The sequence below is a fragment of the Emys orbicularis genome, chromosome 7 (assembly GCF_028017835.1).
Source record: "Emys orbicularis isolate rEmyOrb1 chromosome 7, rEmyOrb1.hap1, whole genome shotgun sequence".
In the NCBI taxonomy this organism is placed as follows: Eukaryota; Metazoa; Chordata; order Testudines; family Emydidae; genus Emys; species Emys orbicularis.
The window spans coordinates 38,364,216-38,392,125 of NC_088689.1; the positions used below are offsets into that span (position 1 = coordinate 38,364,216).

The following is a 27,910-nucleotide window of genomic DNA, read 5'->3' on the forward strand; positions in this document are numbered from 1 at the left end:
TTCATCAGACCCAGCTTGATGTGTAAGGGTGGTAACAAAATCTTCCTTGATTCAACAAGTGGTGGATGCTGAACACTTTTCCTCCCAGGCTCCAATGACTGTCGGAGTGGCCAATCTTTCTTGATGGAGTGGGAATCTCTTGCACGACTATCCCATTCGCAGAGAAAACAGCAGTACTTTGTGTATCCAGTCTGCAGACCAAGCAAGAGAGCAACAACCTTCAAATCGCCACAAAGCTGCCACTGATGTTGGTCATAGTTTATGCACCTCAAAAGTTGTTTCATGTTGTCATAGGTTTCCTTCATATGGACTGCATGACCAACTGGAATTGATGGCAAAACATTGCCATTATGCAGTAAAACAGCTTTAAGACTCGTCTTCGATGAATCAATGAATAGGCTCCACTCATCAGGTTCGTGAACGATGTTGAGGGCTGCCATCACACCATCGATGTTGTTGCAGGCTACAAGATCACCTTCCATGAAGAAGAATGGGACAAGATCCTTTTGACGGTCATGGAACATGGAAACCCTAACATCACCTGCCAGGAGATTCCACTGCTGTAGTCTGGAGCCCAACAGCTCTGCCTTACTCTTGGGTAGTTCCAAATCCCTGACAAGGTCATTCAGTTCACCTTGTGTTATGAGGTGTGGTTCAGAGGAGGACGATGGGAGAAAATGTGGGTCCTGTGACATTGATGCTTCAGGACCAGAAGTTTCATCCTCTTCCTCTTCCTCATCTGACTCAAATGAGAATGATTCTGGTGCATCAGGAACCGGCAGTCCTTCTCCGTGGGGTACTGGGCGTATAGCTGATGGAATGTTTGGATAATGCACAGTCCACTTTTTCTTCTTTGACACACCTTTCCCAACTGGAGGCACCATGCAGAAGTAACAATTGCTGGTATGATCGGTTGGCTCTCTCCAAATCATTGGCACTGCAAAAGGCATAGATTTCCTTTTCCTGTTCAACCACTGGCAAAGATTTGTTGCACAAGTGTTGCAGCATATGTGTGGGGCCCACCTCTTGTCCTGATCTCCAATTTTGCAGCCAAAATAAAGGTGATAGGCTTTCTTAACCATAGTGGTTATACTGCGCTTTTGTGATGCAAAAGTCACTTCACCACAAACATAGCAGAAGTTATCTGCACTGTTCACACAAGTACCAGGCATCTCTGCTCACTTTGGCTAAACAGAAATGTGTCCCTTTGCAAAATCAAACACTGACAAATAAGAGAGCACAACACTGTATGATTTCTAGAGTGATATAGGGCAATTTGTTCAGCAGAGTGATGTAAGCTTCGTTATGATTGCATCATCCATGACTTCTAGGAATAACATGATGCAATTCATATCATGTATGACGCAATACCAGCTTCAGATTACATCATTCAGTGTTTTGCCTAAAAAGCAAATACTGTCCAAACCCAGTCATAGATTTATTCATAGATCCAGTCAAAGATGTATTTTAGTCATTTCTGGTTTAAATTGAGATCCCTTCCCTTTATAACTCACTTATCCTCCACCATTCCCAAGTCAAGGGTCGTATATACTGACCCAATAGCATATCTTGACAACTAGAGCCAATCAACAATTTTAAGCATCATTTTCGTTCTCAGTGACCCAGAATTAGTAAAGTTTGACTACATTTATTTCAGAAGCATTTTGGCTGTAGAGCAGTGTTATTAATGGTGTTTACCATAAGAGACAGATAGCAGGAAAGGTAAACTAAGCTGATTTAAAAAAAAACAATACACATGCTAGTTTTGTACAGTGTGTATGTCCTGAAAAGAAGAACTTCACTTACTGGGTCATTAGGATTGTACTGGATGACATATTCTATCTGGCCATTGGGACCATCATCTATGTCCATGGCACCATTGTTCCCAGAGAATCCTGTAAAGATGGTGGTTCCAACTGGTGTTAACTACAACAAAAACAAAAAGAATATACACACTTCAAATACACTTGGAAACTACAGAAAAAAAATAAAGAAAGGCTGCCATTTCCTCTCCCAAATTTTTGTGCTAAAAGTTCAAAGAAAATATGGGGATAAGTTATAGACCCAATACTTTCAGTCTCTGTTTTAGATCATGTTATTTCCTCGAAAGAGGATTAAAACCATAAATGGGGTTGACTCATATAACTTCCATGTATCAAGATAGTAATCTCTTTGTTGATATACTTTTGAGTTAAGGGCCAACAAGCTTTGGAAAGGAAGAGAAAAGAAGAAAGGAGAAGAAAGGGCAAACGAGAAAATAAACAATTGACTCCCTCTTTAGATTGGGGAAGTGTAAACAAAGATGCCAATTTTAAAAATTAAATATGTATATATTATACAATGCATTTCATGGAAACGTTGAAAGTACAATGCAAGATAAATTATATATACACATGTAAAACAGAATATTTATAGCTTTAGTAAACTTAATATATACAAGAAAAAAAGAGATTTTAATACTCATTCCAAACAGATATTCTGAAAGCCAACAGAGTTCTTGCTACTATGGTACAAAAGCAATGACAATGTTTCACTATATTTTGCTAGGGACAATTTTACGCCCCATAAATTTTGTTTTGAAAATACTGTTTTCCAAACTATCCTAGCAGAGTTGAGCAGCTAGGGTGAATTCCTGCCCCTGTTGAAGTCAATTGCAGAACTCCCATTGACTTCAGTGGAGTCAGAATGTCATCCTTGATGTTCAGAGATAGTCTGGAAACAAAACCAAAATAAATGAACCAAAACCCTAATTTGGACTGTAAATATAAACAGAAAATTATTTCAGATTAGAAATTAACCACCAACTGCATTATTGGACCAATTTCTGCTCTCTTGTAAAACTCTAGAAAACAGGATATGTCCGGAGGATACCACTTGGAGTCAGGGGAACAGAATCCCCTATTCAGGAAAGAGAGCATCAGAGCAGGCACTCCAGCTCACCATTAGCTGAAGTAGTAGTTACTGCCCCCACAATCCCATTACACAGGGAGTTTTAGCCAGTGTTTTTTCCCCAAACTCCCCAGCCATGCTGCTAAAACAAAGCTGAGCTGCCACAAAGAAATTGTCCTCGGAATGTAGGGTCCAACACAATACCAGTTTTATTGCTTTTCAGACTTTGTGTGCAAGCAAAAAGAGGAAAGGATTTGTCCCACAGAGTTTATTAAAAAACAAACATTTCTGGAATAAATGCAGAATATAATAGCCACATTGCCACATTACATAGTTAACAACACACAGCAAATAATTACTATCTGTCAATTTGCATTGTTTTCTCCTGTATCCTTGGTTCAGAGGTTAGGTGATCCTGGTTTGATTTTTAAAACTTGTTATTTAGGAAGTTTTGATTTCTGTAATCAATATTTTCAGAGCTAACAATAATTAAGCTTTAGAATAAAACCCATTTCTTTGCAGAGTCTTGTTTAGGATAACAGTGTGTACAGTATATTTTTCTTAATGCCAAACTACATTATATATACTTAAACCATAACTATATTTTTTTTGCTATCAACTTGATTTGCCTGCCAGTGTCCTAGGCTGTAAAAATACTATCCATGCTATACAAGTTGTGAATAAGAGAGTTGACTACCCCTCAGTTCCTATTAATTGCTTCCTTACATCAGTCTCCATGGAGTTCATTACCTTGTGATTTGCACACAAGACTCATTACGTTAAATCTCTGTTGCAAGAGCAAACTTTAAAAAAAAAAACCAATTAGGAAAACAATTGTCTCAGAAACTTGGATGAAGTTGTACAAAATCAGAGCTAAATGCCATAAACCAAGTTGGATATATTACTGTTTTACTATTAAGAACAGTATTTTTCAGGATTCTTTCTTATTTTTTTTAAACAGGCTATAAAGAAACAAAGCAAAATAATCAAAAGAGACTTCAGATATTTTATGGTGAAATGTGAAACTTTTTATTAAAATAAAATATTTGACATTAGTCATTGAAAAGATATTTGATTTTCACAATAAGTTAAGATGTATTGTTTCAAGGAGATGTTCATCATAGTGGTTGGTCTGAGGGTCAGTACATGATGGAGAATGCTGACACACAGTCAGAATGGTAAAAAGCTGCAGAGCTCCCTGGAAAAAAATAGGAGGAAGTGACTGAGATGATGAGATGTATATGCCCATAAAGGGCTAGCATGGAGAGGGTTAAGCACTCGGTAAAATGCAGGATTTGTCAGCAGAGCACTGAGCTGGGGCAGCTATGATGAGGTAAGTAATTTCATGATACTCTATAAGAGAGCGGCTTTCTCAGACTTGGACTTGACTTCAAGAACCAGGCACTCACAGCAGAGGAAAAAAATTATTAGTTGGAAAACAAATTATAGCTGTCCAAAGCCACCCTCTTCAAGTGTGTGAGAATAAAAACATAAAATTGGAAAGAAAAGAGTCAGCAAGCAAAGGTAACTAAGGCAGAACTTGTAAATAAGTGCAGACCACATTGTAAAAGGGTGGCAAGATTCCGATTCAGATCAACGGAGGGGCTAGGATTCCAGCTCCTGGAGTCAAAAGTTTACACAAGAATCTCAGTTTGTTTCTTTTTTTTTCAAAGTAAGTTTCTAGAACTAATGGTTGAAGTAAAAAAAAAAAAAAAAAAGCTGATTCAAGGCCAGATTTTTAAATGTATTTAGGTGTTTAAAGATGCAAATAGGCACCCAACTGGATTTTCAAAAGTGCTACAAAAGTAGGAGCTAGGCATCTAGGAGGCTATCTGCATCTTTAGGTGCCTAAATACCTTTAAAAATCTGGCACTCAGTGAAGAAAGTATAGATCATTTAACTCTACTCTGAATACAAGGGAGATTGGGGTATGGAACCTATGAGCAGCTAAGCCTAAGGAGAAGGGTATGGTTCATACAGTGTTATTTTGGAATCAATGTTCGTTAATAAAGTGAGGCATCAAAAAGGGTGATTTTTTCTTCAGAGTTGTAGGTTTTGTTTGCATTTGGGTGGGAGTAATTATGATGACTAGAGAGCACTCTCCCATAAGCATAGCGTGTCTTCACCACACGTGCTGCAGCTGAGCCTAGCGCGCTAGTGTAGACTTGCCCACAGGTTTAGGGACACTCAGATCATAGGGTTGTGTCCCTGACCATCCTAGTTAATAGCCATTGATAGAGAAGTTCATGGAGGATAGCTCCAACTATTTTTTGACCCAGTAATACTTTTGGCCTTCACAACATCCCATGTTTAACTTCTTCTCATTTGGAAGCCGTTCCATATTCCTAAACATTTCCCTCCCTTTCTCTTTACTTTTTTACAGTTCTAATATATCTGTTTTGAGATGGGGAGACTGGAACTGCACACAGTATGCAAGGTGTGGGAATACCATTGATTTAATACAATGGCATTGCAATATCTTCTGTCTTATTTTTTATCCTTTTCCTAATGATTCCTAACATGTTAGCTTTTTGACTGCTACTGCACATGGAGTGGATGTTTTCAGAGAACTATGCATGATGTTTCCAAGCTCTGTCTCAATTGGTAACAGCTAATTTAGACCCAATCATTTTGTATTTTGCATGTTTAGTTAGGATTATATTTTCAAAAGTCATTACTTTGCAATTATAAACATTGAATTTCATCTGCCATTTTTTGCGCAGTCACACAGTTTTGTGAGATCACTTTATAACTCTTGGTAGTCAGCTTTTGACTTAACAATCGTAAGTAATTTGTATTGTCTGCAAACTTTGTCACCTCACTGTTTATCCCCCTTTTCTAGATCATGTATGAATATATTGAACAGTCGTGGTCCCAGTACAGATCCTTGGGGGATTCCACTATTTATCTCGCTCCGTTGTGAAAACTGACCATTTATTCCTACCCTTTGTTTCCTGTCTTTTAACCAGTTACTGATCCATGAGAGGACCGTCTCTCTTATCCCATGACCGCTTACTTTGCTTAAGAGCCTTTGGTGAGGGCCTTGTTAAAAACTCCAAGTACACTGTATCCACTGAATCACCCTTGTCCACATGCTTGTTGAATACCTCGAAGAATTCTAATAGATTGGTGAGGCATGACTTCCCTTTACAACAGATGTGTTGACTCTTCCCCATCATATTGTTTTCATCTATGTGTCTGAGAATTCTGTTCTTTATTGTAGTCAACCAGTTTGCTTGGTACTGAAGATAAGCTTATGTCCTACAATTGCCAGGATCGCCTCTGTAGCCATTTAAAAATGGTGTTAAATTAGTTATCCTTCAGTCACCTAGTGCAGAGGTTGATTTAAGCAACAGAATTACGTAACACAGTAATTCTGCAATTTCATATTTGAGTTCCCTCAGAACTCTTGGATGAATACCATCTGGTCCTGATGACCTATTACTGTGTAATTTACAGTGTGATCCCAGACCACTTATCTTGAACCACAGACATGCAGCCCAAAGAAACTACCATTCCAGCATGCAATGCTCCATGTTTTTAAGTCGCAAAGTGAAATCGTATGCTGGAACCTGTAGCCTCTATAGACCATACCAATATTAATCAGTAGTGGTTGCTGTTATTTGTTTAGTACAGAGTAAGTTGCTAATGAAGCCCTCACTTAGACAAAGCTTTGTGGTCACTGCCTTACACATTGGAAATGGTCTTAAAATCTGTGTCTATCTAATCATTTATTTTACTATGTTTGCAGTTCTGTGAGTGCAAGTTGTCAATGTATTAAGGGGAGATGATGTGACATTTTGTATTTCTTACGGCTACTACTTAAATAGGCTTGTTTCATCTCTGAATTCTCTGGCCCCTGAAAAACAAATGCCACTGACAATGTTAACTTTCAAACATGAAGTTCATTTCATTTCCCTTGTGCCCGTTTCTTTCAAGAAAGTTATTACAAAAGTTATTAAAAATTGGCAATACAGTCACCATTAAACTTTTTAAACTTGTCATTTGCAGGTCATTAACATCCCCATCAGATTCCCTATAAGAAGTGCATGAATACCATAGTACCATTAAGCAGGCAAAATGTAAAATTTTGAAGATTTTAATGGTGATCACAGTCAATTCAATTCTCTCTCTCTTCTTGTTCTTATAGTATTAAATAAAAATCCATTTTGGACTTAAGGTGGAAGGGTGAAGAGAATAAAAATTCACCAGATAAGATGAAGGGTTCTATCAATTTAAACCCCATCGTTGAATTATATTCAATTTGACATAGTTGTGTAAATGGAAACCGTAAAAGGAACCCACAGTCCAAAAGGAATGATTTGGTACTATAAAATAAATGAATTGCAGTTGCATGTTATAACTGCAAAGGTCAAAGCCTGCAGTTCTGATTTATTCTAGATATAATGCATTAAAGCAATACAGATTTGCCAACCTTCATGAATTTAGCAATATGAATTCCATTAGTCTGCTAGCTTGATATCTTTGATTCAAAAGGTGGTATTGGACATCCCCTCACTTCTGTCCCTAGAGTATATTTATTCTTTTTCTCTTCCTTTTCTCTGCATTTTGTTCTATACAATATGAATAAATTAGAAATGAGATTGAACCAAAACCCTGCATTTGAACACCCCCTGAACTTTAGGAAAATTTCAATATGGATTCAAACTTTAGGGCTGCCCCAAACCCCTCATCGGGATTTCTTCAGACTCTGGATCAGTTTACATTCAGATCTGAATATTCAGATCTGAACTACAAGTCTCATGTGCACCTCCAGAATGAACTTGATGAATTAGGAGGAGAAATTAATATAATCCATTAGAGATTGGCACAGTATAGACAAAAGCTGCACCAGCTTTCTACACACCGATCTGAAAATGCAGTAAGGTATTATAAGCAGGCACTGCCAATTTTATTGAGTTTTATCAAATTTATGGAGGTTTTCTGCTGAAGGGAGTAGACTGCAATCACAACAGTCATTTTATCTCTTCAGTATAAAGAAGAGAGCCACCTCAAGCACAGTTCAGCTTTTAAAGTGTGCTTTGAGGGCCTGATCCAATTCCCATTGGCCACAATGGGAGCTGGAACTGGGCATGAATGATACCTCATTCAGGGAACACCTTGTAGGAAGAGTACAAATATTAAGGTATTCTTATTTATTGAATAGATCTCACTTTTGACCTAACAAACAACAGGCAAAATTACATATGTATACTTACTGCACCTCTCATTAAAGGAGAAGTTACAGAGAGTATCTGATTCTTCATTAGACAATTCCATCTTCAAGATAAAGATTTTTAAATTTGGTTTTCTGGTATCCATATGTTACAAAGTAATGCCCAAAGCAGAAACCAAATAGATAATGTTTTATTAAGAAGATATTTCACATTAGACCCTGAAATACATAAACAATTCCGGAGAGCAACTTTCCTGTAAAGAGCGCCAAAATAGCAATTTGATATAACAGTAGGTGGTTATATGGAAATATATTCTATTCTAAACATATACTGCAGAAACTAGGGGAAAATCTTTCCTCCAGAAATTCACAGCCATACTGCTTACTGTTTAACAAACAGTAATGGATTTTGTATAGCAAATGGCAATGCTATGTCATGATAATAAGCAACCAATATGTTTTGGTAATCAGTCCAGAGATGATATATGGGATGTTCTTATGACCTCTTTTGTCATACAAAATTGCTTTCATACCAATTTCCTTCTAACAGTACACTGTAAAATAGCTTGTGAACTACTGGCCTTTCCCTAGGGTAGAGAATATTCTACCCTGATTCTAAAAACTACGAAGTCCTTCTATTTATTACTTCAGCGGAAAAAAAACAAACCTGGAAACTCAGTGTAGCACATAAAATGTGATGGTATATGTTAATTTTTTTCAGATTGACAGCCAAATTAATGTGTTGGAAGATGGATGCTCAGAGTCTCTAAAGAATAAAAGATGCTTTATTATTTTGAGCACAAAATCAACCACACCATTTTTATGTAAAACACTGTGTATTTAAGTTTGCCTCAAAGACATTTGATATAGGCCTCTGCATAACCAACATGCTCACATCTCTGCTCTTGGTTCATCTTTCTCCATGCCTCATCCATCATTTATTTCAAACTTTCCTTCTTTCTGCTTTCGTTGTATCTCACTGTTATTTGAACGTCTTCTTCCTTTTGGCCCCACTTCCAGTGGGAAAACCTCTCTCCAAAAATTTCTTCCATGAAGCCTTTCTAAAGTGACTGCTGCAAGATGATGACATCACCTCAAACTTATGCTAATTCCCCTTGATCAAGACATGCAAGAGAATGAGGATATTAGGGCTGGCCATTAAACAAAAGTTCTCTTTTGCCAAAAATATAGTTTTAACATTTGTTTTCATTCTGCTTTGGAATAAACTAGGCCTTTTAAAAATCTCTCTAAAACAATCAGAGAGGGAGACACACTCAGCTCAGAATAGCCAATAGCCCAGTGGTTAGGACATTCACCTGATTCAGATCAGGGACTTGAACCTGACTCTCGGATATCTCAGGTGAGTGCTCTGAGTACTGGGCTAAAAAGTCAGTCTCTCCTGCTGGGGCTGTTCCACTTCATATCAATGAAGAAAATATTTATTGGGTGCATGTGAGAGAGCGACACTAACTGAATTCTATAGCCAGATGGTTAGACACTCAGCTGCTCTCTCTCCCATTTTGACCAGAAATTCCATCCGGGACCTGAAATACCTTCTTGGTGAAATTTTCATAGAAACAGATAAATTTCCATTAAGTTTCTATTATAATAAAGTGACATTTTCTGACAAAAACCTCTGTTGTCTAAAGATTTCCACCCAGCTCTAGATTACCGACATGAGTGGATTTATTGAAGCAGGCCGCAACTTTCTTAACTTTAATGTCAAGCCCCAACAAACTTCCAGGTATTATTTTGTCCATTTCATTCCAAAATCCAATGGCCTTATAAAATACCAGCACGGAAAGAGGGTTGGCTAGCTTAGCCAAACCTCCACTATTAAATTTCATATTCAGTCAAATGGTAAATCCCTTTACTCTTCCCTGGGAAGGGAAGTGAGGGTACAGATGAGAGAAAAGTTCAAGTCTTCACTGCAAAAAGAGGTGTGTTTCTGGAATGACACTGTTAACTGGAGATAGCTTTCTTGATGTAAAGTTTTAGTAGACACAAGGCAAAGCTAGTTTTTACTTGAATGTAGTTTATTAGGATTGACCTTGACTCTCTCCAATTGGGGTTTACCTCATCTAATTATATTGAGGTAAAAGTACAGTTTTCTTGCTCCGCAGGCTAACAGGGCAGATGAGGTGGGGTAGTTTTCAGCCCACAGAATGGTTGCTGTGAGATTGGAAATTCTTAAACAAATGGGGTGCTGTTCACTGGAGCCCATCAGCTCTCTCAAACATATTCCCATCCCCTAACACCACATGGCCAAAGAGTGGCTAGGATAACTGAAGTATTGTTACACTCTGTCCAGCCTCAGCCATTTCACAATCTCGAAATATGTCCTGGTGGAGAGAAAGGAAAGGGCTCTCTTGCCAGATGGCGCACACACCTGCCCAATAAGGATCCTGAGGGTGGCCTATTCCCCGCCCAATCCAGTGATAAGAATGTAATAAACACATCTTCCAAACAGATTTATGATACTATCTATAGATTTTCTTAAGTATAATTATTATAAAATATATACGATACTTAATACAAAAATCTCCACCAGAACAATGTAAGAAGAGACCCAGTTTTTTCACTGACTTTAGTGGTAACTAGATCTTTTCAGCAAAGACAAATAAGGCTGCTTGCGACACACTGTACCTCAAAAAAAAAAAAAAAACAAGCAAGTTTCGTTTCTAGATATTTGAGCTGCTGGGAAGGCATTAAAATTTTCCAAAAAGTCAGACATCAAAACAGTATTCCAGACTGATTGCTGATGGCCATTGTGGGTGCCTGACCTTACATTGGGTAAACTATAAACATTTGTAAAGGAAGCCTATTATCACCACTAGCAACAAATCACCACTAGCAACAAGACTGAGATGATCTGTCCTTGTGGAGAAGGCAATATATTGCAAACAATAGCAATGATAGGAAACAAATCAAGAAAGAAATAGAAAGAAAACAAAAATCTTGGAATTAAGAATGTGACTAAGCAAAAAGGAAAAACTTACAGTAAGCCTTCTATTTCCATAGGTGAAAGTTACACAGGAAACTTTAAACATAAATAAAATTGCTGAAATTATTTATGTGCATCAGGAAGATACATTCTGATAGATATATTCATCACCTTCATGACACACTGAGAATAAATTCTCTTGTTATTGCTTATTAACAAAGTTAGAAAAAGAGAAAAATTTGCCACAGTGGGTCACATAGCAGAACAAAATAAAATTTGCAAGTAATCATTGTGAGCTAATGCACTTTTGATGATGTATACCAACAGAGATTAATTACTTCAATACCATAAGGAAAAAGACTTGAGCAATTACGTTGAAAGTGAAGTAAATTCAGCTTAAATTGTAATTACCAGCAGCATCAGTGCCAATATTTTTAGACAATCAGAGTTCAAGAAACAGTACTGCATAAATGCTGCATTCTCTGCAAGTGAAGAATTCAAATGACATACATAGTCTTGAACACTAGCCAAAAAATTTTGGTTTCCAAGAAGAGAAAAATCTTCATTAATTACAAGGCACTTTTCTATCCTTATTATAAAGCTGTTAACCTGGCTTTTACATTGTATTAACCAATGATGAATTCACTCCTTTTATATTCTAAACAAAAACTATATTAAAATGGAGATAAGTTTGAGAATTTGTAACAGCAATGTAAGGATGAAACACATTACAGGGATGCTGAAATTCTCTCAAAACCAGGCAACATAAATCCAGATATCCAGAGTTAAGGTTACACTTAAAAGAAATACAAACATGTTAACTAAGAAATGTACAATTAAGGCACCCAAACAACTGCTTGGGTGACACTGATGTTCTCCCATCAATGGATAGAGGACAGACATCCATTTTCACACTCCTAGACCTCTCTGCAGCATTTGACACTGTTAATCATGAGATCCTGCCATCCCACCTGACAGAGGGGGTAGGGGTCCAAGGTAATGCACTAAAATGTCCTCAAGGGACATACCTAATGAGTAATGATAGGAAACTCTATCACTGGACCCCTCATTTGTGGAGTCCCACAATGATCAATTCTCTCACTGGTCCTTTTCAACATTTACATGCAGCCTTCTAGGTGAGCTGGTCAGACAACATGGCCTCAAAAAGCCAGCAATATTCAGATGACATATCTCTACATAGCATTACATAAGACCACACGATTACCACCAATATGGCCAAATACTTTGACACTATCAGGTCATGGATGAAAAACACAAAGTTGAAGCTGAACTTGAGTTAAGACAGAAGTGAATAGGACTAACTGTGCCCTGCAGTGATCCCATGCAATAACTATACGATTTTAAGGAAATTTAATGTCTGTGGTCTGTGGAAGCAAGAGTCAGGCTAACTGTAATCCTAATAACGCGAGATTTGTAGAAGCGAGGATTGTGTGAGGCGAGTGGGAAACAACTGTGTGAGAAGTTGTTGCGACCTTGTGTAGATAATGTGTAGAAAATATTTTATGTAGGCTAGAGTCAAAACAAGTGAGAAAAATAAGATATCAAGATGGCCTATGTATAAACAAAATGCAGCTGTTGCTTGTTATTGTCTGTAATGAAAGGTATAAAGGTTTGCTGTAGTTGTTTACCTGTAGAGAGACCTGCTTAGCTCTCTCCCTCTGCGCAATTGTGAGAGTTAATAAAGCATCTGACTTGCTGTACCCAAACGAATAGTGAGAACTCTGTTTTTCTCCGACAGGTCCAAGGCTAAACTGATTTTAAAGATACATTACTTTTTCATATTTTTACCCTCCTGGCAAAACTACAGGGTAGTGTTTAGGATGCTGTATGAGTTAGCTATGCATTTCTTAACCTAACACATTTGGATTACTTTTAAGTTTAGTCTTAAAACTAAACATCCTGGGTTTATAGAACTTGGTTTTAAGATAATTACATCTGTAATGTTTTTAGCCTTTCACATGGAGATAAGGTTGATAATATATATTAGTACGGTAATTGAATGTAGTTTTTGTCTGGGGATTTCCTTTTTATTACTATTAAAATGTTTCTGCATGTACAGAAGAAGAAACTGAAGAGAATGTTACCATGAGGTATTTCCAATTATTTGAAAATGAGTATCAACCTTAAATATTTTTTTTTTAAAGTTTTTACTTTGAAGGGGAGATTCACTAGTACACCAAAGGGGGGGGGGGGGCAACTAAAATATTCTGGTAATTCAGTTCCTTAATTTGCCATTGGCTTATTGATTTAGAAGTCAGTGTTAATAAGACTGGTGATATAGTGGTAGGGCAGGAAGAACATAATTCCCCAAGAGCCAATGTCTCAGTTCTTTAAGAGGTCCCCCTGCACTTCTGGTTCAGTTACCCTGGCACTGCTACCTCAATGCACAGTGGAGCCAATGCAGTAGTGCCATGGGGAGCCTTTCAAGAACTGATGTCGAAGCTATCATGCAGCCCCAAAATCTTTAAAGAGCAGTGACAGTGGGACGAAGGATTCTACATATGAGAACTGACACATGTCTAAGCTCCCTCATATAAATGAGTTATTACAAGCAACAGAATTGTTACATGTAAATTAGTTGTAGAGGAAAGTTGGTAAGTGGATTATTCACCTTAGATGTAAATTCTTCCACTTAAAAGTTACCTGAGTTGTTTATTAAGGCTGTTTGTACCATATACAAATCACAAAACATGAGATCAACAATCATTAATAGCTTAATTACAACCTAATTTCCTCAAATATAACATATGACGAAGATGCCAATGAATTTTAACTAGATGGATAGTTTGAAGTGTCTGCATTATTCCTTTATTGCAGTCACCTAAGCCAAGAAAAACTGACATGGAAACTACATTTTTGAAGAACCCAGTTTTTAATTTTAACTCAAAAAGATTTAGATCCTCAGAAAATGTATTCGATACTCAAAGAGAAAGTACTGTAAAGTTTGGGAAGGGAAATTTTGTGTTATTCACATAGAACAAAGAGGCTGAATTCCTGATTGAAGTGCAAAACTGAACTTAACTTTAACTATGGAGTTATGACCAGTGCCTCCATCAATTATGAACCTAGGTATTCCCAATCCCATGCTTTCAAAAATCATGACTCAGACCTTATTATTAATTATCATAACAAAACAAAATAAATACAATTAAATTATAATAATAATCTGGGAGTTTTTTCTTGCCTTCTGAGCCTTCAGGGTACACTCAGGGCATGTTTTCAGACTTTTCTCTGCAACTCCAAGGGCTAGAAATCCCCCCACACCCATTTTTTGTTAAATAAAGAGAAAGCTGAGATTCTCAAATATTCCTTTGACTTCAGTTTGAGGTTTTAAGAAAAACACCAAATATCATCAAACACACGATGCCATTGTGAGAGCTGTCAGCTCTGAAACCTACATCTTGGTATATAAACATTGATAAAACAGGAACCTGATTCTGGTGCCATGGTAATAATCTTGTAAAGAGAACAATGTATTAACAATATTGTTTCATTCAAAGCTGAAAATTAGTAAATCTGGTGACATTTTTCACACGACATTACAGTAGGCTTTGTTAAAGTTGCAGTGAGATTTATAAAAGATGCCTCACTGGAGTCTGCACTATGATAAATAAATCCAGGCTAGATATTGGTCTGCACTTCTGACCATGTTACACTCATGGATTTATCAGCCTTCACAGATACCACATCAGAATAATATTGTTGCAACCAACAGAAAAAAAAATCAACAATTCAATGGAATATTTAAGGTAAGCCACTATAAACTATTTCCTTTACAAACATTTAATGTACATTTCTGCAGTTGGATGCTTTCTTCATCTAAAGACTTTTTTTGAAACCAAGAATAATCCAATGTATAATTAGCTTCTCCATACACCACTTTGATTGTCGGTCATACTTTCCTAGATATATGTGGGAGTTTGAGAGAGCAATACCTACCGGTAATTTTTCTAACCATGGTTTTCTTATATGCACATGACAGTTCCAAATTATATCTACTTGTTTAGAGTCTTTTAAGGACCTATTCTGAACTACGATGTGGAAAAAGGTTACTGCTTCTATCCGAGATTGTGGCAGAAACTTTTTTTTTTTGCAGTGCCCAGCACAAATATGCCACAATCGCAGCTGACACCTCTGGGAGCTACTGTAATATAAAAAAATAACTTGACATAAAGATGTTAAAACTTCTAACCCTACTTCTTCCAGACTTTCATTTTGGAAAAGTTAATGGCAAATCTCTCAATTTTCTCTTATATTCATTTATTCAGTGCCATAATTTGTATGGTGATTGCGGACAAATTAAAGCCAACATCCAACCTATACCAAGTTATAGTCCAAGATCCTGATTGGGTATCTGGTCCACACAGGCAGACTTCTGTCTGTACATGTGGAATCCACTGGTTTCAGATGTCTGACTGCTCAGATCAGATTGCTGGATCAGTGCTTTAGAGAAGATATGATCAAAAAGGGCTATGAAACACTTGGAGAGTAGAGGGAAGAGAAGACAAGTCTTACAGAAGTAAAGCTGTATGCTTGCGTTGGTTAGTAAATGCAATCATTTTGAAGTGGGTCATTTTGAAGTTTTATTCTTCTTATGTACTGTTATTTTGGGAGGAACTTGGTGAGGGGAGAAATGAGAGGGAAATTGAAAGAACTAGGCCTTTCAAAGGTGTCTCAGAAAAAGTGTTTTCTGTATATCATAACTGTCAGGGCTGGGCCGTGGGCAGCCTGTGTGCACTAGTCTACTAAGTTGCAGTCAGGAGACGAGTAGTAGGATCAGGATCAAGCCAGGTCAGGATACCAGGAAGTCAGGGACAGGCACCAAGTTGCAGGTAGCAGGCAAATAGAGTTGGGGGCAAGCAAACAGCAGAGTCTGGGACAAACCAGGGTTGAAAGCCAGAATCTAGGGTCCACAGCAAAACGAGGTCTGAAGCATTCTTATGTAGGCAGCCTACATTGTTGCTCAGACAGCTCCCTATGATGGCTTCCTGGTAGATATACCACCATAAGCCAATCAGTGGGCTGTGAGGTGCTGCCACCCAGGACCTACCGGGCAGTACTTCCTGCAGAGCTTAGCTTCACAGGGCCTACAGGTGAAACCCTGCCTAAGCTTCCAATGGTGATACAGAAGCATCAGTAGCCTAGCATCCCTATAGTCCCAGATTCTACTCCCACAGATTCTTACAAAAAACATTTCAAATTTCCAGATATTAGACGGCATGTATGGAAAGAGACTGCCACCCATTCCTGAATTTAAAGGAGACTTTGAGATTCAGATATATTTGACCATGTAAATTCTTATCTTCTCTTTCTGTAACACTTGATGTCGTCTAGTGTGAATGAAGATGAAAGCCTACGCACAACGGTACAAAACAAGAGAAGACATGCAAGATATATTGGGTGCAGTTCCTCCAGGGCTTTCTTCTAAAATATGGGGTTAATCTGAAATTTATAATTTTAACATGACAGAAGAGCAGATTAACAAGATTGGGAATTATATTAAAATTAAAATAGAGCTCTCTACATTTTTAAAATATTCCTTATAATGATTTGTGGATAATTTAAACATAAAAAAAGACTTCAAATATGAGGAATTCCATTCATTACAATGATTTCCCCCTTGATGTTTCTGATAGTGTCCAATAAATTAATCTTTGACCACAAATAGTTTTCTTGTACTTATACGGTCTATAATTATAAAATGCATGCATGAGTATCTAGGATAATCTCCATTACAATAGATTTCTTTCTGCCAAAGTTTAGAGGTCATACACACAACATCTGTTTTTTTTTAGTGTCTTGATATTAATTAAAACACAAATATTTTCATTATACCTCATATGTAAACCAAAAAGGGAAACAGAAAGGCCATAGATAATTCAGAAACAGTTTAGTACACTCTTGTGGTTTAAACTGGAAAAATGTTGTATTCTGCTGGTAATTGACACTATCAATAACTTTTTTTAATTACTCTCTAAAACCTTCAAGAAAAAAAAACTATCACATTTTGGGAACATAGTTTTTTAATTAATGAGAACATTAACCCAAAGGGTACTGCCGAAAGGCATGGGGATGCCATGTCAGACGATATAAGCATAACGATGATTAAGAAAAATAAAGTATTAAACCAGGATTTCAACTGGTAACAAGAACTGCATCTTTGCCCAGTGATGGTACAAATGAGTGACCATAAGATAGTTGTATCATCTCGCTAAAACTATATTATTATTTAAACGATACGTTTTTCTCTCTGCCTTTTACGTTAGCTGATAAGAAGAAACTGTTGCTGCTTTACATTCGTTTATAGTATGACAATGCCGGAAACATCACCTATCTCTTGTTTTACTGTAAAAAAATTATTAGAAATCCTTTGGTGGCTCACATCATAGTGCATATGGGCACTTGAGATCGTTGTGTGTATTTCCTTGATGTGGGGCAAAAAATGCCTTTATCAGCTAACACTGTAAAGGTAGAATCCACAATTACCATATAGAGATAGATTTCAAAACAATGTTTTATCCTAAGAAGGTCCTTATCAGTCTCATACAAACAGTGTTTTGTGACCTCCAAATGCATTCACAAAAAGGAAAGCTATTTGGTGTGTGTTGATAGATAATTCTAGTCAAACTTTCCACTTTGTACAAATACTTAAAAGATGAAATATACTGTGCAGATGAAATGTATTGTTTCCCACAAGTTTCTGGCACACTTTTTAGGGTTTCAGAGGCTGCCTCAGCAAAAAAGCTACTCCAGGCATCTAAAACCCCTGTACTTGCCAGTGGGGATGCAGAGGTGAATAGCCACATATAACATTTGATTCCTAAGAATAATGCATTTAAGTGTAAGTTTTAGAGTCTGCTCCTTACTTGCACAAGCTAACAATGCTTATTCTTATGTTTGCTACCAGGGTCCTCTTCTAAATCCTATTTTGATCCCCTTTAATTTTGCCAGGGAAAACACCATCTACCGGCATCCCTCTGAACCATTTCAAGGTTATAGTCCAGCCACAAGAGATTCCCCCCCCCCCCCCTTCTTGTGCAAAGATTGAAGGAAATTGCTCTAACAGTTTCACAGTTGAAGGCAATTGATATGTAATATGTTTAGATTATTCACAGTGTGTCTAAGTCCTTTTGTGTAACTAGAATTTCAAAAATACTTAGTTTTTAGGACATAAAACTTGGCATTCTCCAAAATCATCTACACCAGTTAGTTTTTCAATCTACACTGCTTTTATTTATGTAATTAAAGATGGTTACATTACATAAGAACAGAGGAACCAAATTAAGATTGTACAGCAAACATAAGTATGACTGCTCCTAATTTTGGAGTGCTTTACTTTGCAATCCTAATGTTCTTTTTACAGTGAGGTGGCTTTCAATGTAATTTCTTAAGTTTTACAAAAAGGAAACTGAAACCCCACAAATGTTCTACAATGTGGAACCATATTGCCCTCCACAAAGGTCATTAGTAGGTTAGAACCTCTAGATTCACAGCACACAGAATTCACATATTCACTTGAGCTAACACAGTAACAAGCAGTAGTAGGTTGCTATCTTCTATATGGAGGAACATACTTTGCCAGTAGGTTTCACAGATATTTGCTTACAGTAGAGGAATGGTGACACTCAAGAATCCAGGGTTCAGTTCCTGGTTCTGCACGTGAATGTTCTCTAGTAGTCAGTGACCCTTCACTGTTCTCCACATGCTTCTATTGTTGTACTTGTCCTTTGGCTCCTGCCACATCCCCATGTTGCTCCTATTTCCCGCCTCCCACCAGCTTCTGTCCATGTCCCTTCCCCCTCAGTTTCTATCCATCTGTCCTCCAGTTCCTACTGCCCCCCTCCCATCACTCCCAGTATACTCATTTTTCTCCTACTCATCCCTTTGTATCCATGTAAAGGTGTTTCCTCCTGCTCCCTCCATGCTTGCGGATGTAAGGGTTATTATAAGGGGGCATTGAGAGCATAGGAGAAAGAATGTTTCAGCAACAATGATCAAAAAAGGTACCCTGAGGCAGAGAGCTGGCATGGGAAATTTCAGCCCAAATGATTAATGTTGTAACTGAAAACAGAGTCTTATAATAGAAGTTTTAGGTAATCTTAATGCTACCAGTGCTGCCTATCACACTATGTTTATCTTATTTGTCTTATTTGGGGGGAGGGATAGCATTGGCCTGCTAAACCCAGGGTTGAGAGTTGGGGATCTGGGGCAAAATCAGTACGTGTGTTATGCTCATACAAAGCACAAGGGATCTTTATAGAGGAAGGTAAATACACAGCATTTATTGAGAATACCACAGTTAGCATATGCTTTTTAGACACACACACACATAGTCCTGCAGTGATGTTTATAGTTACCAGTCCAGAGTCTGGATCAATCTAGTGGCCAGCCAGATTGGTCGCAGAGGGGAGCGGGGCTCTCTCGGTCGCGATCCGATGCTCCTGGAGTGTGGCAAGACGAACCCAAAGTCCCATGGCCAAGCACCCTGTTCTTATAGGTTTTTTTTCTCTGTTGAAGCCTATGGATTTTGCTGTGTTAGTTTGTGAGGGTTACTTCTTAATTGGTGTAAACATTCCAATACACCTCGAGAGGATCATCCTGTCCTTTGTTCCGATTTAATTGTCCTTAGGGGTGCCAGCCTTCACCTCAGGGTTGTCAATCTGCCCTTCATTATGGATGCGCGTTGATGATTCTTTGATGTCCTTTAAGTCTCTTCACTCCTTCTTCCTTGACTCTGGCTATAACAATGGTCTTCACACCTTATCTTTTCCTGATGCATACATTCCTCATTCACACAAACAGATCGAGACTACAAACAGTAGTATTTTATATCGAGCAAAAAGGCATTGCAAATTAAACCTTGCTAAGTTTTACAATCAATAACCAAGACAATTTACATTGAGACCCAGGCCTTCAATGTTCCTCTAATCTACTTAACATAGACACAATAGAGGATCCTGTCTCTTACTTACTAAAACCTTAAAACAAAGAAATGTATATTTAACTAGAGTGCCTAATTTGTAATACATATAGGAAACCATAGTAGACATTATAACTTATCCTAAAACAAAAGGGTGACCATAATCAGTCATAAGGATTGTTCTGGTCTGTCATTCCTTTCTGCTATTCAAAAAGGGTGGCTGACAGGATGAAATCAAATCATACATTAATTCTCATAGTACATTATAAAATCCAGCTCCTACACTTGGTCCTGCTAGTGAAGGCAGGGGGCTGGACTTGATGACCTTTCAGGGTCCCTTCCAGTTCTATGAGATAGGTATATCTCCATATATTATTATTATTTGATCACACATACTTAATCCTCCTGTTTTCTTGAAACAAAAACAAACAAAACAGAAAAACTGCTACTAACCTTTCTGTAACTGTTGTTCTTCAAGATGTACTGCACATGTCCATTCCAATGTAGGTTTGCATGCACCCTGAGCACAGCTGCCAGATTTTTTTCCCCTTAGTGGTATCCGTAAAGTCGGGTCCAGCACCCTCTGTTATCGCATGCTCATAGCACTGGTATAAAGGGCCCTGTCGACTGCAAGCAGCAAGAAGAAACTGAAGAGGCACACGCATACCTACACTGGAATGGACATGTGTAAGCAATCAAAATAGTAGTAAACTTCTACCCCTACATTTTACTCCATTGCAGGAAGAAGATAGTCTCAAAGAACTTTCTGGTCAGAAGTCTAAGAAACCACTTGTGCCTTGTACTGTCACCCTCAGCATGTTTTCTTTTGCAGATGGGTTTTAAGACTTGAGTTTAGGCTTATAAATATTCAGTTCCTTTTTATTAGAATACCCTATATATATATATATATTTATTTTTTGGGCTAGATTCTCATTTCAACCACAACCGCTTTCTGGTACATTAGTGACATACAGGGACCATAGCAGTAGGAAAGGGCTACAGGGAAATTCCTCCAGGGCAGGAGTAGAGATGGGCTGGCTGCTCTGCCTGGCCTTATGATGCCACCTTCCCTGTCTCCATAGCTCTTGTTGTAATAGCAGGGCCTCACAATTGCTGTAATGCTGAACCACTCTGACCACTGGAGCAGCCCAGAATACAGGAGAGGTATAAAGCTACCTTTACTTCCCTCCTGTGTGCTGAGAGGCCCCAGCACAAAACCACACCTGTTATCTGCATATACATTTTTATTGGGCTTGGCAGAAGTTCTGGATGAACACCTCAGATTCAAGTTTCTTTATTAAACAGCTTTCCCCCCCACACTCACCCACTTCTGGCATGACAACTCATGGTTATTCAGAATGAGGGAAATTATCTGGGGTTGATAGTCAAGATGTCTCAGTGTCTTCCCATTGACTTTAATGCCTCTACCCACCCCAATCTTTCCCTGGGTTGTACAATGGATGGGTACTTGAAGTCAGTTTTGTGTAAACAAATGGTGTGGGAGGTAGCCCCTCCCTGCCTGATCGCTCTACCAGCTTGTTGTGAGGTGATGCTAAAGTTGCACTACAGTTGCCATTTTCTCTATATATGTATATACACATACATATATTCTTAACCATGGTCTGTACATATCTCATAAAGACCATCAAGTTCAGAACATTACAAGCTTTCACAAAAGGCCTTACTCAATATGGTTTTATAGCACAATCACATAGTATGCAATCAGTTGGTTTAACTGCTTATTTTTGGTGTTTAAACCTTCTTTTCTCCCCTTGGGGTGTCTGGACCTTGATTGTCACACCCACCAAGCTGAGTTGCCAGGAACTCTTACTCCCTGTGCTGGCTACCATTGTTATCCAATACAACATTAATATATAAAAATAAAAAGGATTAAAGTAAAGTAAGACAGGCAGAGGAGAGAAAGTAAACAGAATAACTTAGTTTTCACAAATATAGCAAAATCCATCCCTCAATTCCCCAAACCTCAGATCTCTTGTTTATTCAGTTAGTTTGCAGTTCCAATCATTCCCTGACACACAAACAAGATAAGTCAAAATAATTCCATTTGTGAGGCCACTTAATGGACAGAATAGAAGTAAATTAAATGTTTACAATGAAATACAACTTTGTCAAAGGATTATTGTTTCTTTCTTTTAAAAAAATGACTCCTGACTTGGCATTTGTTCCTCAATTTTGCCTCTGCATTTATGTAGTAATAGGAAAGCATTATCCTGTGACACTGTTCAATTCTGTTGATATAATTATATATTCAATTATTTTTTATTGCACTTTAACTGATGCTTTTATTCATTGTGATCCAATGTCAGGATCTGGTTTCTTCAGCGAATGGCTCCCTAATGCTTAAAAGCTAAAACTATACAAGCACTCTGCTGAGAGCTGTGCCAAACTTTCTGCTATATTTGCAAATGAATAGCTTACATATTAAAAACTCCAATATAATAATCATGCCACATCTTCTAGAAAAAAATATCTAGAAACAAAAGGGTTTCTTACAATTGAAGGTTTGCTTTTTAAATGAAAACATGAAAGAGGATGGGAAGAAGCATTTTCCAACTGTAATCTACACCAAGGAAATGGAGAAAAGGAAAAAAAGAGATATTAAGTGAAGCTGACCTCATTTACTGCCACATAGTACCGCTGCTTCTGAAAGCGAGGGGAGTTATCATTCCTGTCTCTCACCACAATCCGTACTTCGTGGTAGATAACGGTGCCAACTTTTTTGTTAATGCACTGGACTTGAACCACAATGGATTGAATCGACATTGGTGGCTGTAAATGAGAAAACACATCTTTATAATACACAGAAAGGTGAGGCATAGTTAAAGAAGACTCCGCTTCTTCACTACCGTCAATATGGCCTATGTTTACTATAGACAAATATGTTTTCTATATCATTCCATTTACTGTTATTTTACATTTCTCGATTAGAAAGTTTGTCAGGGACAGTGCCCTGAACAAAACAACCTAGACCTATTTTTGCAACACGTTTTTTTAAAAAAAGTTATGTAGAACCAACACATGCCTCTCAGATAGCTTCTCTTGCAGCTTGTCAGTTCTACTAGCATGTTGCTGCATATTTCAAAGTAAAGACAGTGATTTTTAAAAATTTATTATCAACTGACACATTCAGAGGACAATACAACGACATATCTTTTGTATGAATATTCAAAATATTGCAAAAGAGACTGATAAAATATATGCCTTTCCATTACAATTTCTAATCCCATTTTGAGTAGTAGTATTTGAATTGAAAGGTCACACAGTTCTTGGAAACAGCATCAAGTGCACTAATCCATCACTTGCAGTTGACAAGTATTCATAATTTAAAAGAAGCCAGGTCACCTGTAAGGGTAGGCACTCCAGAGTCCAGTTCCTTCTACAGCTGTAAGTAGTACTGACAGAATTTAGCCAGCAATACATTCTAGAGGCAATGGATCACTACTCTAGATAAGAACTTCCTGTGACTAATATAACATACATCCTAATCTTACATTCGAATAGATTACATTCTGCTGTATAGGAAGGTCATAAATATGTCAGCAGCAAGCATGCTTAATAGATTAGTGAGATTTTAGGGACTGAAAAATGCTTATGAATGTGTTTGAAAAAAATCAGGGATTGTGTGTCAGAACTAAATCTGTAAGTCAGTCAGGCTAATTTAATTTTCTTTTATTTCCTTAAATAGGTTCATTCAAGTAAGTACAATAATGATAAATTTTACCAAATGTTCCATTAGTTACCAATGCTAACATCTACAAACACAAACATTTGTTTTTCTTCTATATTAAATACACACAATTTAACAACAAAGTATGGGCATACTGGATCTATTCAGCAATATAGCCAGTTTTTACATTATATTTTTACAAGTCATTCAGAGCTCAAGATAGAGCTGTTTCTTATATGGCAAGCATATTTATTAAGAGACAGTCTTTAAGAAATGCATAATTTACTTGATAAAATTAAATAGTTACTAAAGCTGTGTTACAATGTCAACATATATATTCATATACTTGAAAAAATCCCCAAAAACCTAATTCCATAAAAATGATTTGTGATATTGTGAAAAAATGGGCCTTAAGTAAACAAGGGGTGATGTCTTTCTGTTAAATCTCATCTTTGGATTCCTACCATTCCCATGTGGCTAGATCTCAGGATACTCAAGAGACAGCTTTTTTTCTCTCTCTATTATTTTCTATGACAGCAGCTGTGCCCTAGTGAGGGCCTCTAACTAACAGTTTCTAGATAAAGTAGAACCTCAGAGTTATGAACTGACTGGTCAACCAGACATCTCAGTTGGAACTGGAAGTAGATCATCAGGCAGCAGCAGATACAAAAAAAAAAAAAAAAAAAAGACACCTCCCTCCCGCCCCTCCCAAAACCCCCGCACCAAATACAGTACAGCACTGTGTTAAATGTAAACTAAAAAAATAAAGAGAGAGTTTAAAAAAAAGATTTGACAAGGTAAGGAAACTGTTCCTGGGCTTGTTTCATTTAAATTAAGATGGTTAAAAGCAGCGTTTTCTTCTGCATGGTAAAGTTTCAAAGCTGTATTAAGTCAATGTTCACTTGTAAACTTTTGAAAGAACACCTGTAAAGTTTTGTTCAGAGTTACGAACAATCTCCATTCTCGAGGTGTTTGAAACTCTGAGGTTCTACCATACAAGTATTTGGAGATTGTCAGTGCATGACTCTTGACTCTGAAATTTGCTGTCCCCGTTGCTCTGACTGAGCCAAGGTATATTTATCTTTTACATATTAGATAAGGCCCATATACTTTGCTTAAGGGTGCAGATGATCTTATAGATATATCTATAGACTCCAGGTGAGTCTATTTATGTGGGTATTGATATTCAGTGCATTCTTTCTCCATCCCCATTTTACACAAGCACTCAGTACGTTGGGGGTGCTTCTGCAAACAAAAAATTAACTTTAAAAACAAATAAGTGACCCAATCAGCACAGAGCTGCAGCCCATGTAACATCCTCACGGCCATACAGGTAATATATATGTGTGAATGCAGCCCACATAACACAGAGAGCTGGATATGTGACCCACTATAGTAAACATGTTGAGAACCAGTGCCTTGGACTGTTCAGAAAAAGTACACTGTTCGTTAAGAACATAAGAACATAAGAAAGGCCGTACTGGGTCAGACCAAAGGTCCATCTAGCCCAGTATCTGTCTACCGACAGTGGCCAATGCCAGGTGCCCCAGAGGGAGTGAACCTAACAGGCAATGATCAAGTGATCTCTCTCCTGCCATCCATCTCCATCCTCTGACGAACAGAGGCTAGGGACACCATTCTTACCCATCCTGGCTAATAGCCATTTATGGACTTAGCCACCATGAATTTATCCAGTCCCCTTTTAAACATTGTTATAGTCCTAGCCTTCACAACCTCCTCAGGTAAGGAGTTCCACAAGTTGACTGTGCGCTGCGTGAAGAAGAACTTCCTTTTATTTGTTTTAAATCTGCTGCCTATTAATTTCATTTGGTGACCCCTAGTTCTTGTATTATGGGAATAAGTAAATAACTTTTCCTTATCCACTTTCTCAACATCACTCATGATTTTATATACCTCTATCATGTCCCCCCTTAGTCTTCTCTTTTCCAAACTGAAGAGTCCTAGCCTCTTTAATCTTTCCTCATATGGGACCCTCTCTAAACCCTTAATCATTTTAGTTGCTCTTTTCTGAACCTTTTCTAGTGCTAGAATATCTTTTTTGAGGTGAGGAGACCACATCTGTACACAGTATTTGAGATGTGGGCGTACCATGGATTTATATAAGGGCAATAATATATTCTCAGTCTTATTCTCTATCCCCTTTTTAATGATTCCTAACATCCTGTTTGCTTTTTTGACCGCCTCTGCACACTGCGTGGACATCTTTAGAGAACTATCCACGATGACGCCAAGATCTTTTTCCTGACTCGTTGTAGCTAAATTAGCCCCCATCATGTTGTATGTATAGTTGGGGTTATTTTTTCCAATGTGCATTACTTTACATTTATCCACATTAAATTTCATTTGCCATTTTGCTGCCCAATCACTTAGTTTTGTGAGATCTTTTTGAAGTTCTTCACAATCTGCTTTGGTCTTAACTATCTTGAGTAGTTTAGTATCATCTGCAAACTTTGCCACCTCACTGTTTACCCCTTTCTCCAGATCATTTATGAATAAATTGAATAGGATTGGTCCTAGGACTGACCCTTGGGGAACACCACTAGTTACCCCTCTCCATTCTGAGAATTTACCATTAATTCCTACCCTTTGTTCCCTGTCCTTTAACCAGTTCTCAATCCATGAAAGGACCTTCCCTTTTATCCCATGACAGCTTAATTTACGTAAGAGCCTTTGGTGAGGGACCTTGTCAAAGGCTTTCTGGAAATCTAAGTACACTATGTCCACCGGATCCCCCTTGTCCGCATGTTTGTTGACCCCTTCAAAGAACTCTAATAGATTAGTAAGACACGATTTCCCTTTACAGAAACCATGTTGACTATTGCTCAAGAGTTTATGTTTTTCTATGTGTCTGACAATTTTGTTCTTTACTATTGTTTCAACTAATTTGCCCGGTACCGACGTTAGACTTACCAGTCTGTAATTGCCGGGATCACCCCTAGAGCCCTTTTTAAATATTGGCGTTACATTAGCTAACTTCCAGTCATTGGGTACCGAAGCCGATTTAAAGGACAGGTTACAAACCTTAGTTAATAGTTCCGCAACTTCACATTTGAGTTCTTTCAGAACTCTTGGGTGAATGCCATCTGGTCCCGGTGACTTGTTAATGTTGAGTTTATCAATTAATTCCAAAACCTCCTCTAGTGATACTTCAATCTGTGACAGTTCCTCAGATTTGTCACCTACAAAAGCCAGCTCAGGTTTGGGAATCTCCCTAACATCCTCAGCCGTGAAGACTGAAGCAAAGAATCCATTTAGTTTCTCCGCAATGACTTTATCATCTTTAAGCGCTCCTTTTGTATTTTCATCGTCAAGGGGCCCCACTGGTTGTTTAGCAGGCTTCCTGCTTCTGATGTACTTAAAAAACATTTTGTTATTACCTTTGGAGTTTTTGGCTAGCCGTTCTTCAAACTCCTCTTTGGCTTTTCTTATTACACTCTTGCACTTAAGTTGGCAGTGTTTGTGCTCCTTTCTATTTGCCTCACTAGGATTTGACTTCCACTTTTTAAAGGAAGTCTTTTTATCTCTCACTGCTTCTTTTACATGGTTGTTAAGCCACGGTGGCTCTTTTTTTAGTTCTTTTACTGTTTTTCTTAATTTGGGGTATACATTGAAGTTGAGCCTCTATTACGGTGTCTTTAAAAAGGGCCCACACAACTTGCAGGGATTTCACTTTAGTCACTGTACCTTTTAACTTTTGTCTAACTAACCCCCTCATTTTTGTATAGTTCCCCCTTTTGAAATTAAAGGCCACAGTGTTGGGCAGTTGAGGTGTTCTTCCCACCACAGGGATGTTGAATGCTATTGTATTATGGTCACTATTTCCAAGCGGTCCCGCTATAGTTACCTCTTGGACCAGCTCCTGCGCTCCACTCAGGATTAAATCTAGAGTCGCCTCTCCCCTTGTGGGTTCCCGTACCAGCTGCTCCATGAAGCAGTCATTTAAAGTATCGAGAAATTTTATCTCTGCATTTCGTCCTGAAGTGAAATGTTCCCAGTCAATATGGGGATAATTGAAATCCCCCACTATTATTGGGTTCTTAATTTTGATAGCCTCTCTAATTTCCCTTAGCATTTCATCATCACTATTACTGTCCTGGTCAGGTGGTCGATAATAGATCCCTAATGTTATATTTTTACTAGAGCATGAAATTTCTATCCATAGAGACTCTATGGAACCTGTGGATTCGCTTAAGATTTTTACTTCATTTGAATCTACACTTTCTTTAACATATAGTGCCACTCCTCCCCCTG

General features: G+C 37.9%; 1 protein-coding gene across 2 annotated transcripts in view; it reads right to left on the reverse strand.

Moving 5' to 3' along the window:
- The window catches only part of PCDH15 (protocadherin related 15), a 751,423-nt gene that overhangs the window by 506,069 nt on the left and 217,444 nt on the right, over positions 1-27,910 (reverse strand). For both annotated transcript variants that reach the window (XM_065407245.1, XM_065407244.1), the window contains exons 4-5: positions 22,585-22,740; positions 1,807-1,926 (exon numbers count right to left, since the gene is read on the reverse strand). In XM_065407245.1, the coding sequence (XP_065263317.1) occupies positions 1,807-1,926; positions 22,585-22,740 (276 nt within the window). The remainder of the gene's footprint in view (positions 1-1,806; positions 1,927-22,584; positions 22,741-27,910) is intronic.